At 49.9% G+C, this 15871-nt stretch overlaps 2 protein-coding genes across 3 annotated transcripts in view; one reads left to right on the plus strand and one right to left on the minus strand.

Annotated features, from left to right (window-relative positions):
- Positions 1–15871, plus strand: part of LOC144109438 (heat shock 70 kDa protein 12A-like) — a 256290-nt gene that overhangs the window by 95634 nt on the left and 144785 nt on the right. The gene's annotated exons all lie outside the window — the stretch shown is intronic.
- LOC144109425 (uncharacterized) lies at positions 6925–9211 on the minus strand. Its single transcript, XM_077642217.1, has one exon. The coding sequence runs from the start codon at positions 8813–8815 to the stop codon at positions 7037–7039; it is 1779 nt and encodes a 592-aa protein (XP_077498343.1). The 5' UTR covers positions 8816–9211; the 3' UTR covers positions 6925–7036.

A 15871-nucleotide genomic window follows, 5' to 3' on the forward strand; every position in this document is an offset into this window, starting at 1 on the left:
TCTTGAAAGCACGCACCGTGATCTGCGATAAGCGATAAAAAGGCCACAGACAAAAGCAAAAATCTTGCAGTGAATTCAAAGTGCGCGTGGTCAGCGCGCGCGGTTTCGATCCTTGAAAACGTCATCGGGAGCGCTCCTGTATGAGCGCGCATGAGCGCAGCCACGTGGTAATTTTTTCATATTTTGCGGGTTTCCTTTAAATATCGAAAAAAGCACCACGCACAAGGCATGTTGTTAGAAAAAAAAAGTGGGTCGGTTGTTTCTTAGCCCCCTCTACAACTTAACGAAACGCGTTTGGCGCTCAAGGCAGTGCTCGGAAGCTGTTGCTTTGTCACATTTGCTGTTGGTTTGGTTTAGGGTAGCTTAACGTCCCAAAGCGGCTCAGGCCATGAGGGAAGCTGTAGTGAAGGTCTCCGAAAATTTCGACCACCTGGGGTTCTTCAACGTGCACTGACATCACACAGTACGCGGGCGTCTAGAATTTCGCCTCCAACGAACCCGCGTCTTTCGGGTGAACAGCCGAGCGCCATAACCACTGAGCTACCGCGGCGGCTCACTTTGCATGTTTATTTGGTCGGCTCATGTGGAACCCAATCCTGCTGCAAATGTGTCCGAGGCAGGATCTGAGCCCTAACGCTTCAACACGTCAGCCCTCCTGAAAATTGTAATGAGCCTTGAATCAGGCCAGGCGAATATTTTGGCTAGCTCATTAAGGAAGAACAAATTAAATCCCAGCGTTCGCTTGCTGACAACACTTTGTAATAGGCTCGATAGAAACCAGCGCTGATGACGCCGAAGCAATCTGAAACGTGGCAAGAGATGCTGTCTGTGATCACAAGCTACGCGCTTTGCAACCAAGGGAAAACCGTTTTACCAAAGAGAGAGATAAGTTAAACGATAGGAAGAGCAAACAGATCGGCCGGGAAAACAGCCTGCTACTCTGATCTGGGTAAGGGGAAGAGAAGAAGAAAGAGGGTCGTGATAGCTGACGATGTGGTGAGAAAAATGGGAATATGTGCATGCACATTTGATGACATCACAACCTCAAGTCGAGGACCGTGTCGCTCAAAAAACGTAAAAACGCCTGCATTCCCTGGACTGCTTTCTAACTCTGCCGCCAAGCACCTAGCACTAAGTCTTAAGAGAGTGGCCTGCTGTCTAAACGTTTCAAGGAAGCGGCCAACTATATATAGTGCGAATATAGTGGATACAACACTACCATATGCTCCACAGTCTAGTTATGCTACAAGTGGAACAGTCCAGTGTGTCCGCCAGTCCAATTAAATGCACTTCCGCGTGAAAGCGACTTCTAAACGTAGTCTATGCATCAAGTATGCATGAGGCCATGGAATTCCACGCCCTACCGAACGTTTCATTCTCAGATGTGTTCTTTTAAAGCGAGTGAGCTGAGCGTCCGGCTGGGCCTAGTATCTCGCCGCCACACTCTTCATAAAGCCCGAAAGAAGACAAGTGCTGTCCGGTCATGAGAAAGGCATAACTGTACGGAGGTCATTGCTGAGAGCGCTCTTTGCTTCAGCATCGGCCCTCTCACTTCCATCGAGCCCACAATGCCCTGGGATACACTGAAATGCTGCTCGGTGACCATTTTCTCTAGCAGGTGAATGCAGCTCAGTGATCTCTAGTGCCAGTGACTAGAAGGCGGTGTGGCATAGAAAACTCCCTGCAATTTGTGGCACAGGTTTGGTTTGGTTTGGTTTAGAAGGGTTTAAGGTCCCAAAGCGACCCAGGCTATGAGGGACGCCGTAGTGAGGGGCCCTGGAAATTTCTGCCAATTGAGGTTCTTTAACGTGCACTGACATCGCACAGTACGCGGGCCACTGCGGCCGGGATCGAACCCGCGTCTTTCGGGTCAGCAGCCGAGTGCCATAACCACTGAGCCACCGCGGCGGCTTTGTAGCACAGGTTTGAGTCTCTCAGTATACACCACTCTTGAGGTTATTCCCCACAGATTAGCCGGATCGCTGCTCGAAGAGCCACAAGCTAAACAGCGGGGTTTATGTTGAAATATGCCCTAAAGCGAATTTGAGTCAACTTCAGAGCGGCGTCACCACAGCTGCTGTCGATGGCATCGGCGACACAGATCCGTCAGCGTATAGGTGAACGTAGTTCTGATATTCTGACCAGATGTACGCCATGCAGAGCACGTTTCTTGCGCGCGCTGACTGGTACCATGGATTTCCTTTGTATTCCGGGAACATGTGGGAATACTGAAGGCTGAGTCATCACCCATGATGGCTTGACGGGATGATATGGAAGGGTATAGCCTGATGGTACTTGAGACTGATGGCAGCGCAGTGCACTTGAAAAACTGCTGTCCCGCCGCTCATTCACAAATCGTCAGTGCATGACAACGGTGTCGGATAAGTACACACGAAGTGGTTCGTGTGACAAGTATATTGGTAATGGGCAGACACGTGCCTCCTCAATCGTGTCTTTGTTAGAGGTGCACCGTGGCAATCCAAGGCATACCTTGAGTTCCTGCGCTCGAACGCTCTCTAAAGACCTCAAGCAGGAAATGTTCGTAGAATATAGCACTAGGAGGCTGTATCGGATGCAGCCTACGAACAAAGTCTTATACCCCTGTCACACGGGCACTGCAAAGGCCTTTGAGAAAGAGGTCCTTATATACACAAGCGTAAGGAGTGCACCTACACGGCACAAATGTTGCGCCTTTGCCGCCAAGAGCCTTGGAGGCGAAGGAGCTCGTCAGAGACCTTTGGAGCCCAAAGCGCGGCCTTCGATAACCTGCGATAGCAGTGCCATCCAACGTCGAAAAGTAAAAGCAATAAAAAAATAGATTTAATAAAATACGAAAGGTGTGTCTGGCTATGGCTTTTGTACGGGTGTTTATATTTTATGTCCAGATTTTAAGGCAGTAAAAGTGTAGCAGCAACACTGAGTGGCCCTGGTGGCCAAGGTACACAAAACCTGCTGCTGATGATGATCAGCGTAGCTTTTGCAGTCCTTTTAAGGAAGCAATTATAATAAAAAAACTGCCTGAGCTCAGCGAATGAACAGAATTCCCCACTTTAATTTTAAAACATTCACTTCAGCCGGCCCGAGCACAACAGCGGATGCTAAGCCTCAACGACTGTTTCCCCTTTGGGCTGCAGCGTGTAGCAGCGTCGCTGCTCCTTTAAGCTTTCGCTGCTTTGGAGAAAACAGGTGCCTTTGCTGGAAATGCCTTAGAGGAATGCCGTGTGACAGGGGTATTAGTAAGGAGCGCTCCTTATGAGCCCATTTGTTGCCTGCTACGAAGCAGGCAACAAATGATGTGCCTCGGCCATTGCAGACCGCGGTAAATGATGATGCCCAAGAATATGTGGTGTGTCGACATGCAATGTTATCGGGTAGCAGAAAACAGATTTTCCCGTGAATGTGACCACAGCACACTTTTGCGCTGCTAAGAGCAAGCCCTGGCGCCGCAGATATCTCGATGTAGGTGACACAGCTCGTTGCAATGTCGCACGCATATGTGGGCGTGTCGAACCAGAACCCTAGATGCAGATGTCATCAGCATATGCACTGATGTGGACGTTAGCTGGTAGTTAATTCACTCACCAAACCAATCAACGCCACGCTAAATAAGTTTGGGCTGAGGACTCCTTCCTGTGGAACCCAGCGGTGTAGACCCGATGACGAGCAATCTCTCCATCAGGCGTAGACACGTACTCTGAGCGGCCGCTGAGGTAGCTCATAATCCACAGGTTGAGCCGGCCGCCAATGCCCAAGTCGTCAATTAAGTGCATCAAGAATGGCGTCGCGAAGGACGTTGCCGTAAGCTCCTTTGGTGTCCAAGAAGACGACAGCTACGAGTCTGCGGTGGCGTTTTCCATGTTTCCACTGTTGCAACGAGGTCGATGACGCTGTCGATTGAAGATCGTCCCTGCCGAAACCCGTTCATTATGTTCGGACAGAGGGAATGCCTCTCTAGAAGTCACTGGAGCCTCGCCAACAGAATTCGCTCCACAAGTTTTCCGACACAGCTTGCTAGGACAACTGGCCGGTATGCGGTAAGCTCAGGAGGCTTTCCAGGCTTCAAGAGAGCAACCAGGCGGCTTATCTTCCAGTGTTCTGGTACATTACCGGAAACCCATGTTTCATTGTAATAATTGAGCAGCGCATATCGACCATCCATACCAAGTTGAGAGAGATAATAATAATAATAATTGGTTTTTTTGGGGAAAGGAAATGCGCAGCATCTGTCTCATATATAGTTGGACACCTGAACCGCACCGTAAGGGAAGGGATAAAGGAGGGAGTGAAAGAAGAAAGGAATAGAGAGGTGCCGTAGTGGAGGGCTCCGGAATAATTTCGACCACCTGGGGATCTTTAACGTGCACTGACATTGCACAGCACACGGGCGCCTTAGCGTTTTGCCTCCATAAAAACGCAGCCGCCGCGGTCGGGTTCGAACCCGGGAACTCCGGATCAGTAGCCGAGCGCCCTAACCACTGAGCCACCGCGGCGGGGAGTTGAGAGTTGAGTCAGAAATGCCGTCAAGACCATCGTTTATAGATCCTTTTCAGTTCCGCATCTCCTCGCCGAGCCAACAGGGAGCATGCGGCCCGCCGCCGCGCCCGCCACCGCGGCGCTGCTGTCGAAGTTTGCGCCAAGGAAGTGCGTCGTCTGCTACAGACGCGTACCGTTCCGCTGTCCTCCCGCACGGCGCTTAACCGAAGACATTGCTCACGCTTCGTGGCGTCATTATTTGCGCTTCGTAAGTTTAAATAGTTAAACTACGTGTGCGTAGAAGCGACCAGTGCTTTAGAAGCTTTAGAAAAAGATGGGCATCGGTGATTACGTTTCGCTTTGGGCAGAATAGTTGCTTTCGTGCGTCTGTAGAATGCGGCGTTTCCATCGCATTGCGTTTGAACGGTGACCTTACCCTTCTGTATCAATCCCATTGGTCGCGAGTAATTTTTACTCTTGCTTTACAAATGCGAAAGTGAGCAAGACAAGAAAGCCTGAACGTCTGCCCCGATTTTATTAAAGATTAGAAGAACCCTCCAGACTAGTCTCGAGAGGTTCCATAAAGCGACTTATTAGTTTTCAAGGCACATATAGAGAGCTGCCCGATAAATATCATGCTGCCATTTTTCTGCTGCCTCTGGTAAATACTTATAGAATAAAAAAAAATCACACACACGTCTTTAGTACTTACAGAATAAAAAAATCACACACACGTCTTTAGTGGAGTTGCATCAGCGAATTCCAGTTTATTAAAACTCCTCACACACTTTCAGGCGTCTTCCTTTTCACTTCGGTCATTATTTACACAAGCTTTGCTTTTTTACGTTCCCTCCGAGCTCTATTGGCACTGTCGTTCTCTTGGCTCTTCTTCCGGGAAAAAAAGTGCATTCGTGTGACCAAATAGAAGTGTACAATCTGTGCTGTAAAATCACAGCTATGCTCTGGGCAACCGATACAGTTTGTTCCTCTCTTCGCAAGGGCATCTAAAACATTCCAGAAAAGGTCCCCAAAGGCTTCTTTTTTTGATGTTTGCACAATGGTCTCTTCTATGCTTTTCACGCATGCAAACAGTTTCCTTGAAGGACAAACAAGGCTGCCAGTCACAAACTCTCGTTCAATCACAAGCATAGCTTCAGGCGGTAGAGAGTCTTGTGAAGCCATTGTATCGCTTTTGCACTCCATGCAGGAGGTCACCTTCATCATTTTATGGGCCACGTATCCCGCTAAATAGTACAATGCCGCTTTTTCTGGACTTGAAACACTGTACACGTCATCGTCAAATGGGGCTGACAGCCCCCTCGAAGGCAGTGATGTGAGTCGCTGGAAGACTTCATCTTTAACTTTTCTCTTTTGTAGTAGTGCTTCACGCCGCTTCTCTCCAAGGCTCTCAAATGTGCTCAGCAAAACTCGTTCATCCCCTGCTTCACAGTTCCCTTTTGTGGCAAGCTTAACAGGTGTGTAAAGGGAAAGTAGTCTGAAAAGCTGGCTGAATTTGGTGACGGTTGGATGGTCTTCGTCTCCTCCGAAGGACCTCACGAGCCCAAAGAATCGCTGCAAAGCAAGAAATTTGAGCTTAACAACTGTGATTATGAGGAGTTGAAAGAGGAAACATGATGGAAGGGATACGGTTACCTCGAGTGGATCCTGGTTCAGGCTTGCTGTCAGAATGTAGCTCACGCCTTGGTTGAACAGGAACTCCACAAGTGACAGCGCAGACATCAGTGTTACACGTAGGGACTCGATAGTCTGCCTAGATGCGAACAGCTTGACATTAGGAATAGATTCCGTCTCGTTCAACATTGCCAAGAAGTCGTCCAAAAACTGAAAACATATAAATGAGAACAGAAAACAGTGTTTTGAGAAAATTGGTGAATGAGTGCAAAGTTTTAAGTCTCGGTTCTTTCCCCACAATAAAAAGGCGACATAAAACAATTCTGGCACCTTAATTTTTGGAGATCCCTTTCGTATTCCAGCTGCAGGAACCTTGGAGTTCAGAATGTCAAAGAGGTCATTTAGTAGCATCGTGAACTGTTCCGTTCCAAAACTGTCGGCGAAACCAGGTACCATCATTTGTCTGTAGACCTTCAGGCCAATCGACACACTTCGGCTGAAGAGCTGCAAGCGAAAATGAGTAAAAGAAATTTGTCAAGTTTGGAAAAACATGATGGCAAATTAGTTTTGAAAATGCCTGGACGCTGACAAGCACAGATGTAATGTATAAGCATGCAGTTTTATGGCACCAACTGCTTACAACGTTTACAATGACTGAATGGCCAACTTTACCTGAGTCGCCAGACGAACGTTCATGGTCTGGAGCTTCTGTGGCTTGACATGGTGCTCAGTCAACTTAGGAACCACTTTTATAGCGGCCTTTTTTTCCGCCTCAAAAAGACGTTCATAGTGCTGGAAATTTGCTTGGTATTCACCTACCTGCAACAAATTATTGTACACCATTTCGTTATATGCAGTAATTAAACATAGGTGAACAAGTCTCTGTTAGACAGCGTCATCACTCAAGAGGCATGCATATCCAAGTAATTATTTAACTTGCCTGACCATATTTGTGCTTCATCATATGATTCCGGATGCATTTCACGATATGTGGCACGTCACAAATGAAGTGGAGGAATGTTCCCTCTGGAAGGCAGGGATGTTCAATCTTGCACTGTGGGTGCTCCACCTTTCCGCTGATGCCGAGGTGTGTCCACATCGATTTGTTATTTCCGGCACCATCGCTTATCACTGCCAGTACGCGAGCACCATGTTCTTGCAATTGTAGCACTGAGCTCATTACCACCTTTGCCAAGACCCATCCTGGCGCTGCACCCTTAGCTGCAAAAGTTGCTATGGGTTGGACCCATGACGCAAACATTGGGTTGAACATAACAACCAGTGCATGGTCTGCCAGCTGGTCTGTGCCAACTTTAGTAATATCCCCGTAATCTACAAAACCATCAAATTTGTAGGACGACCTGTTAAACTCGGTTCCTTCCCTGAGTTTCACTTCATCGATGATTAGACAACCATATGTGTAATGTTCTGGCTTGCCTGCCATATGCAGTTTTATGCTACCAAGGGCAAATTTGTTTAAGCCGTAGCCACATGGAAGACCTTTCAGTAGCTGTACAAGACGGTTGGCACTTGGCAGGGGCAAAATCTTCATGTCAGATAGAGTTCTGTAACACTTTGGGCTTGTCAGCCTCAGAAGCAGACAGATCATAAGCCAGTCTGTAGTGTACCGGTGCCCACGTGGCGACTTAGCCGCTTGTTTCATGATGGCTGCCTGTATGACCATCTTTTGTGCTTCTGGCAGGTCCTGTGTCACTTCACCTAGACTTGTTGAAAACGCTTGCTTCAGTTTTTCACTGAGTTGGCTAATTTCTTTCTTCTTTTGCTCCCGAGCTGCAGCGGCACGAATGAGCCTCTTCCTCAAAACAGGTGCTGCAAGGCACACCTTTTTCTTGGGTTTCAGCCCACTTCTTCTTTTGAGGTCCTTCGTCATTTTCGCACACTTTATACAGACTCCTTTTTCTGCCTCAGTAAGAACTCTGCACTGCTTGTGGTATACAGTTCCTCCCCTGCTAGAGGTGCAACCATGACAGGCTTGCATAGTTTGTACAACCTGCACAATTGCCTCTACGTCTGCTAACGAAGTGATTGCCAAATCCATGGGCAGCGTCGGCACCAGTTTTCCGCGGGCAGATACAACATAACTCATGTCTTCGCGAACTACGACACTCTTGAGTACTGTATATACATCTGCCTCCAATCCTGCCCTGTAAAAAACAATCTGTGATCGGCGCCCATTTTCATCTTCAAGAGCTGCCGATCTCCACTGACGAGGTAACCTCAAAGAAGCGCTCTTCTCCACCAGCTCATTAACATGCAAGCAGCTGTCTTGCACGGGCTCTGGTTGCTCTCGCTCGATATCGATATCTTCTGCAGCGTCGCTCTGCGTTGCCACTGCGTCTCTTGAGACGGTTGCTCTCTTTTTCGGAGATTTTCGCCGTTTACGATTCGAGAAGTACAGCGGGAGGTTAGGAAATATGGTAGGAATTGCATCACTCCTTAGAGACCATACACCGCGCTCGATTTCAATCACTTCTCCGTTGATTACATGCTTATATGACTTCAGAATATCCCCTTCTTGGAAGTGGGCGTCGCACACTTTGCATGTTTTCCCCAACACCTTGTCTGCACGGGGTATCGCTCTCGACCATTTTGCAAGGAGATTTGGATCGGTTGGCGGAGAAAAGAAGTGCCTTTTCTCCGTGTTGCGCCGGTACCCGCTGGTACATCCCGGCACGAAACACGTTGGCATTTGGTTGACAGTCCTAGCACACTCTAAAGACCATAAATGACGCACACCACCTACCCTCTGACAGCGAAAAAATCCAAAACCTGGCGCTCGAGAACATTCGGCAGCCCACGCTACTTGCAGGTTGGGTCCACACCATGAGCGTCCGCACCCGACCACACACCTAAAGCTGCTGAAGCGTAGTGCACAAACACTCAACTCATAACGACAGGATCACTTGATAACAAAAGAACGCGACGCAAATGCGCACGACAAACGGAGCGTCAGCAACGTTGCTGCACTGCGGCGTGGCTAGCTAGCGTCGAGCGTGGCGCAAACTTCGACTGCAGCGCCATCTCAGTGGCCGGGCGCAAAACGCGGCCGCTTCGGGAGGAGAAGTTTCGAAACTAAAAAAGCTTTATAAACGGTGGTCAAGACTGGGTGCAGCTGAGTGCCTACACGAGGCAAGAGCGGCGTCTAATTCAGCCGTCGGGAAGAGCAAGTAGTAGTGGTCATTTTGCGAAGGTGGCGCAAAAGCCTCCGAGCTGGAAGAGTCGTGCCCACAACCACTTGGTAGAAATCTTCGGCTACCTCTGCTTCAGTGCGGCGCTGGTAAAGGGCACGGAAAGGGGGCCTTTCTTGCGCTGGATACCCGCAAGCCGCTATCGCGAATTTGGCATGTTGTCTGAAGCTTCCGTTTCCATTCCTTTTTAGAGTACTAGCGAAATTGAATAAGCCAAATTTTCAGTTCGTGAGGACCTTTCGCGCTCTGCTCGTATTGCTCACAGGAAATTAATTGAATCCGGTCAGGAGTAATATTCCGTATTTGAATAACGGAATAACAAGCTCACTATTAACGTTTTCAACTACTTTTATGACGCTGAGTCGGATGCTGTCCACAAAGCAAAAAATAAATTTCGTCGAAAACGTGGCTGCTGGCCTGGGTTTTGTGAGTTATCTTTGTTTCCGGCCGGCAGTTGTTCATGGACTTGATGCCCTGCTTTTCAAGAGCCGTAGCGTTCAAAATAAACTTGTAGAGCTAGCGGCACTCTTCTCAACTCGGATAATATCATCGGGACTGAGTCTTGCTGGACCACACAATTTCCAGCTCAGAAGCGTTTCGCGCTCATTGTGAAGCCTACCGCAAAGATAGAAACACACGCGGCGGAGGCGTTTTTAAGCGCTGAATGCTTTTAGCCACCGTTTTCGGCTCGCCGCGGGTGACATTGTCGCCAGAATGGAGAACACGGAGGTGAACCTAAACGCACTTTCGCGAAGCTTTCAGTCTGCAGTTGCCGGAATTACGTAACACGCCGCGCGCATCTTAGAACACAGGTACCGTGACGCCATCTGCCAGCATGGCCAGCAGCGTTCTGTATATCACGTGCTGACACCATTCCCTCTTGTTCGGCTCGTGGCGAGCGCTGGTCGCCATACATCAAAAATTGGGCAAAGGTTTAATCCGGCTTTACCTATGTAACCAAAGCGAAAGCTCGAAAGTTAAGCTTGGTAAAGCTTTGCTAGACTTGGTTGTTGCTTGGTGGTAGCGACAACGTTTAGCCAAGGTTTACCAGGATTAACTTTAAAGTTTTCGCTTTGGTTACTCTCTTCGTCTGTGTGGCAGCCTCTCGGCGAGCTACATCCACTGCATGATCGGATTCGGCCTGTCGTCTTCGCAGCCTCTGAGACGCAGACAGTTCACGAGCCGTGTCGCCTAGATCACCCATGACGACCGGTGCCGTTAAATTGTCGAGAGTTGTCGCAATCCGTTGGCACCGGGTGCGAGGCAGCGGAGGCGGTCTAGACAGAGCGAGCGCACGGATCCGGCGTAGCTGCCGTTGAGTGACGTCATGGTTGTCATGTGATTAGGCAGAGGTGAGTGCTCGGTTTCGGCGGCGGCTGCTGAGTTACGTCATAGCTGTCACGTGGTTTCTCCTTGGATCAAAGGCAGACTCGCGCACACGGCAAAGAAGCTACGGAGGGGACACGGAGCAAGATACCTTTAGGAGTGGAAACTCCTCTGTTTGCGGCGACCAGAAAAGGTCCCAAGCCCGCGGCGCCACTATCATGCTGGCGGCGTTTGGCGGCCTGGAAACAAACTACTGCCGCTTCGGTTGCCAAGACAACCGGTCGAGCGTGTTGCTCCCGTCCGGCCGCTCGCGCCTGACTTCTATTTGAGGGCACTCTCGCGCGCTTCTTTACCGCTGGTAGCCCGAAGAGCAACTGGTGCTACGATTTGACCATTTGAGCACAGTAAAAAAAAATTAATGTGGATTAGCTCAGCTAATCTAGGATATACAAAGCGAAAGATACTGGCGTTGACAATGTCCTAGACGGCGATGGCATTGAGGAAAGGGAGGGCGCATAACTTCCTGCCTGGATATGCGGACACCTCATGCGTGCTTTGATACATGTGGCGGTGGTGAGAGAGAGAGAGAGAGATGTGGCCTAAATGTATTAGCGCTCACAACGTTGTAGCTGACATGCGGCACTGTAGCTATGGCTAGGCCGCAGCGTTCATTTGGTGATCAATCTCTCGCGATCAGGGGGGGGCGCTGCAAGCGTTCGTCACGAGCGGACGTGCGATTCATGGGCTCCGTTGACAATCTTCGATTGTGGCGGATTAGAATATTGGATCACCATATATTTATCATCCACGAGTTGCCTTCAACGCCTGACACGGCCTGGTACCACCAGTGAGCCTGTGAGTGCCACATTTTCGGCGCTACAGCCTGTCTACTTCTCGTCACCCCGTGAGGAGCGCTAACCCTAACGGCCAAGGGGTTGGGGTGCCTTATCGCCGCGGAGACGCCGGTGCGCCCGCGGATGCGCGGCATAGCGTTCGCGCAACGCGGGTCTAACGACGCTCGCCAGTGAGTGCTCCCGCTTCATCCAGGACTGCCACGACCACGATGAATTCTCTAAGAGGCTACGACCCGACGGAGATGGACTTCAGTCATGTACCAACATCCCAGCAGCAGCTGATGCCCCCGCAGGATCTCCCGAAGGACGACAACAGCCATGGCTGGAACATATGGTCCCGGCGCAACAACGACAGAGCGGCGCAAGCTAAATCCACACCTCCCAAGGAAGAGCAGGAGAAGAAAGAACGCCGAGAGCCTCCTGCACCGAGACCTCCGCGTCTACCGAGTCTCAAGAATTTTCCATACAAAGTCATCATCCGACCTAAAACCACGGTGGATCTGCAATCTGTGGCTCCACGCTCCTACGATCTCGAATTAGGGATCCAAGCAGCCCTCAACACCCCTCTACAAGAAAAGCCAACGCTGCGCGTTGTTAGCCAGCAGAACATTATAATGGTGTGTACTCACTGTGAGGAAGACGCGTTCCGTCTCGCCAAGCTTAATAGTCTGTACCTCGACGGCAAGAGTATAACGATCACCGCCTACGTTGCCTTGCCAGAGGATGTTTGCAGGGGTGTAATACATAATATCAAGCCTGAAGTGAGTAATGACTCTATCTTCCAAGACGTCTCCTCACCCAGCCATACAATCCTGGGAGCGCGCCGACTGGGCAAGACTACGTCGGCAGTCATCGTCTTCGCCGGGCAGAAGGTTCCCTTCACGGTCAACTACGGGTGGCCAGAGCGCCGCTGCTACATCTACCGTAAAACGAGGGCTGCTTGTATCAACTGTGGAACGCCAGGTCACCGAGCAGACGTCTGCCCGAAACCCAAGGGGGCTGCTTGCCAAACCTGTGGAACGCCGAGTCCAGATGAGACGCACGAGTGTACACCCGTTTGCGCGCTGTGCAAGGGTCCACACAAGACTTACGCAAAAGACTGCAAGGAGAAATTCCAGAGACCGCTGAACAAGAACACTAGTACCGCGTCATCAAACGCGTCATCAACAACAAAACTTGAAGATCAAGAAGGCAGGAGCAGGACGAGGCAGAAGAGGCAGCCTACATCGCGACGGCGAGGAGTGTCGTCATCAGTCTCCCACTCTCGTTCCGCCTCTCGCGGCCGTTCGAGCTCAAGACGCCGGGCAACAGGCTCCAACCAGAACGCCAGTCAAGTGGAGGCGGGTAAAGAACAAGGGCAGGAGAACCTCAACAAGCCCATCGGGGCGCTGAAGAAGACGTCCTCGGGCCAGCTTTCAGATTCGAAGGTGAGCTTTGCAGAATGGCCTCCCCTTCCCTCCTCCTCCCCTCAGAATAACACGGAGTTAGCAGCACTCAAAAACGAGATAGAAAGTCTGAAAAACAAGTGACCGCTTTAACAATCCAAAACCAAGAGCTTAAGCGAGCAACTACTAACGCAATAACGCCGGTAGCTCAGCCGACTCCTGAAAACCAAAAACAGCAGGCAGTACCTAGCTCCCAGCCTGCCTTAGGCGAGGTCTACCAACAAATCATCCAAGAACTGAGGTCCTTCAAGGAGGAGTTTCAAGCTTTTCCAATTTATGTGAACGCTCAATTCCAAGACATTCGAAATCAGATTGCAAACAACCGACGATACACGGAGACGGCAATTTATGGACTTCGGAAGGAACCTGCGTATAAAAGGCATAAGTCGAAATTCGCTCGTACAATGCACGTGGACGAACCATCCGATACGGATTCAACATGCCAGCCAAACCTAGAGTAAAGATCTGGCAGTGGAACTGCCGGGGATACAGGAGAAAGCAGGCTGCTCTTAATCTCCTTCTATCTCAGGAATCTGACCCACCGGCAGCTATCCTAATTCAAGAACCCCACCTAATGCCTATGAAGCTCCAAGACTATGTGACTTATCAGCACGACCAGTTAACTGCCACGTTAGTGCACAAATTATACACTGCCATATTGCACGACACTTTCGAGCCGGATGTTGCGCACTGCTATATAACTATTCTTCCTCTCCAGAGAGGAGCGGCAAGCACACACGTATTGAATGTATACAGCCCTCCAAAAGACAGGAACGCAAAATTGGGTTCCCTCATAAAGAAATTTCTGACCTTAGCGGGCCATGCCCCCTGCGTGATTGGAGGCGACTTCAACGCACCACACCCTTCATGGGGCTACCCGGCGGCGACACCGAAAGGCAGAAAACTAGAAGAAGTAGTGGCGCAAGAGGGGTTATCGATCCTCACCGATCCCACTTGCCCTACGAGGCTGGGAAACAGTGTCAGTAGAGATACATGTCCTGACCTGACGTTCACCAAGAACATACAAAACGCCATTTGGAAGAATACCGAACAGCACCTGGGAAGCGATCACTTCATACTCTCTCTGGAGATAAGCACAAACGCGTGCAAGCGCAAAATAGGTATCGCAAGAGTTACGAACTGGGACAGGTGGAGAAAGGCCCAGGCATCTACTGCAAATACTATTACCGACCTAGAGGAATGGGTTAAAGATGAGGTGCACTCTTTGAAAGCCTTTACAAAAGAGGTCTGCACGACAGAAGATTGCCCAGCGGTCGATCCGCACCTTCTACATTTATGGGCAGCGAGGCACTCATTGACAAAGAGATGGCGCAGACAACGGCTTAACCGCAAACTCAAGAAAAAAATAGAGGAGATAAACAAAAAGGCAGAATCCTATGCCATATCCTTAACCAGACAGAACTGGCATTCGCTCTGCGATGGTATTCAGGGGAAGCTAGGTGTGTCAAAGACTTGGAAGCTCCTACGTGTCCTAATCGACCCCAGCAGCAGCAAGTCGGCCACTAGAGACAGGCTCACGAAGATCGTACACACCACCCCGGGTACGGACACAGAGTTGATCGAAAAGCTCAAGACCAGGTATCTGTGCACGGACCAAGTCGTGGAACAGCCGGAGTATCCTGGACTGCCAAATTCCAAGCTGGACCTCCCACTCACGAAAGAAGAAATCAAAGCAGAAATCGCGGCCATGAGAAAAAATGCAGCTCCAGGTCCAGATCAAATAACAGCGAAGCTCTTATTTAACCTCAGCGATGACACCATCACCGCGCTGGTGGAATGCTTCAACGAGCAGCATTGGGCTACAGGAACGTTACCAATATCCTGGAAGACAGCCGAGGTTCGGTTCATTCCGAAGGCGAACAAACCCCTTAAACTGGATAATCTACGACCGATATCGCTGACCTCGTGTTTGGGGAAGCTCATAGAGAGGGTCATCAACACGAGACTGAGTAGATACTTAGAAGAAAACAACCTCCTACCTAATACTCAATTCGGCTTTCGCCCTCACCTATCGACACAGGACGCCCTCTTGTACCTGTACAAAGACCTCCTTGAGACACCTCCCAAGTCACAGACAAGGGCCATCCTGGCACTTGATTTGAAAGGAGCGTTCGATAACGTTCTACATAAAAACATCCTGCAAAGCCTCGCCGATACCAACTGTGGCGCAAGAACCTACAACTATATCAAAAACTTCTTATCAGTCAGGCAAGCCACTATAAACTTCGGTGGAATAAAATCAGATCCCATCACTCTAGGCCCGAGGGGAACTCCGCAAGGGGCGGTACTGTCACCCCTCTTGTTCAATTTGGCTATGAAAGATCTACCAGGCCTTCTTTCCGAAATCCCCGGCGTCAAACACACATTATATGCGGATGATATCACTGTCTGGTGCAACTCGGGGAGTGACGCCGAGATCGAGGAGCGTCTTCAAGCAGCAGCCGACACGGTGGACCGGTACGCCAGGGAGAGAGGTCTCCAGTGTGCGCCGGAAAAGTCCGAGTTGCTAATCCTGAAGAACCCGAGGACACCCCTAGCGCAGAACATCTTGGTGTATATAGAGAACCACCCAGTACAGAAACCCACGGAGATCAAGATACTAGGGCAGTATATCCCGCAGGGGCGACAGAACACCACCACTATGAAGAAGCTTACAACATCCACCGAGCAAATCCTCCGCATGATACATCGTATCCGAAATAAACACCATGGCATGAAGGAAAGGGACACCATCCGCTTAGTGCAAGCTTTCGTGATCTCTCGGATAATGTACGGGACGGCATTCCTTAACCTCTCCAGGTCGGAAATTGAAAAGTTGGAGGTACTCATCAGGAAAGCCTACAAGACGGCACTGGGGCTACCAAACTCCACGCCAACAGCAAAGCTCATGGCTCTAGGAGTACATAATACC

This window comes from Amblyomma americanum, chromosome 1, assembly GCF_052857255.1.
Source record: "Amblyomma americanum isolate KBUSLIRL-KWMA chromosome 1, ASM5285725v1, whole genome shotgun sequence".
Taxonomy (NCBI): Eukaryota; Metazoa; Arthropoda; class Arachnida; order Ixodida; family Ixodidae; genus Amblyomma; species Amblyomma americanum.

Coding starts and splice junctions, on each gene's coding strand:
- LOC144109425 (XM_077642217.1), bottom strand. CDS start 8,815: ATGCCAACGTGTTTCGTGCCGGGATGTACCAGCGGGTACCGGCGCAAC.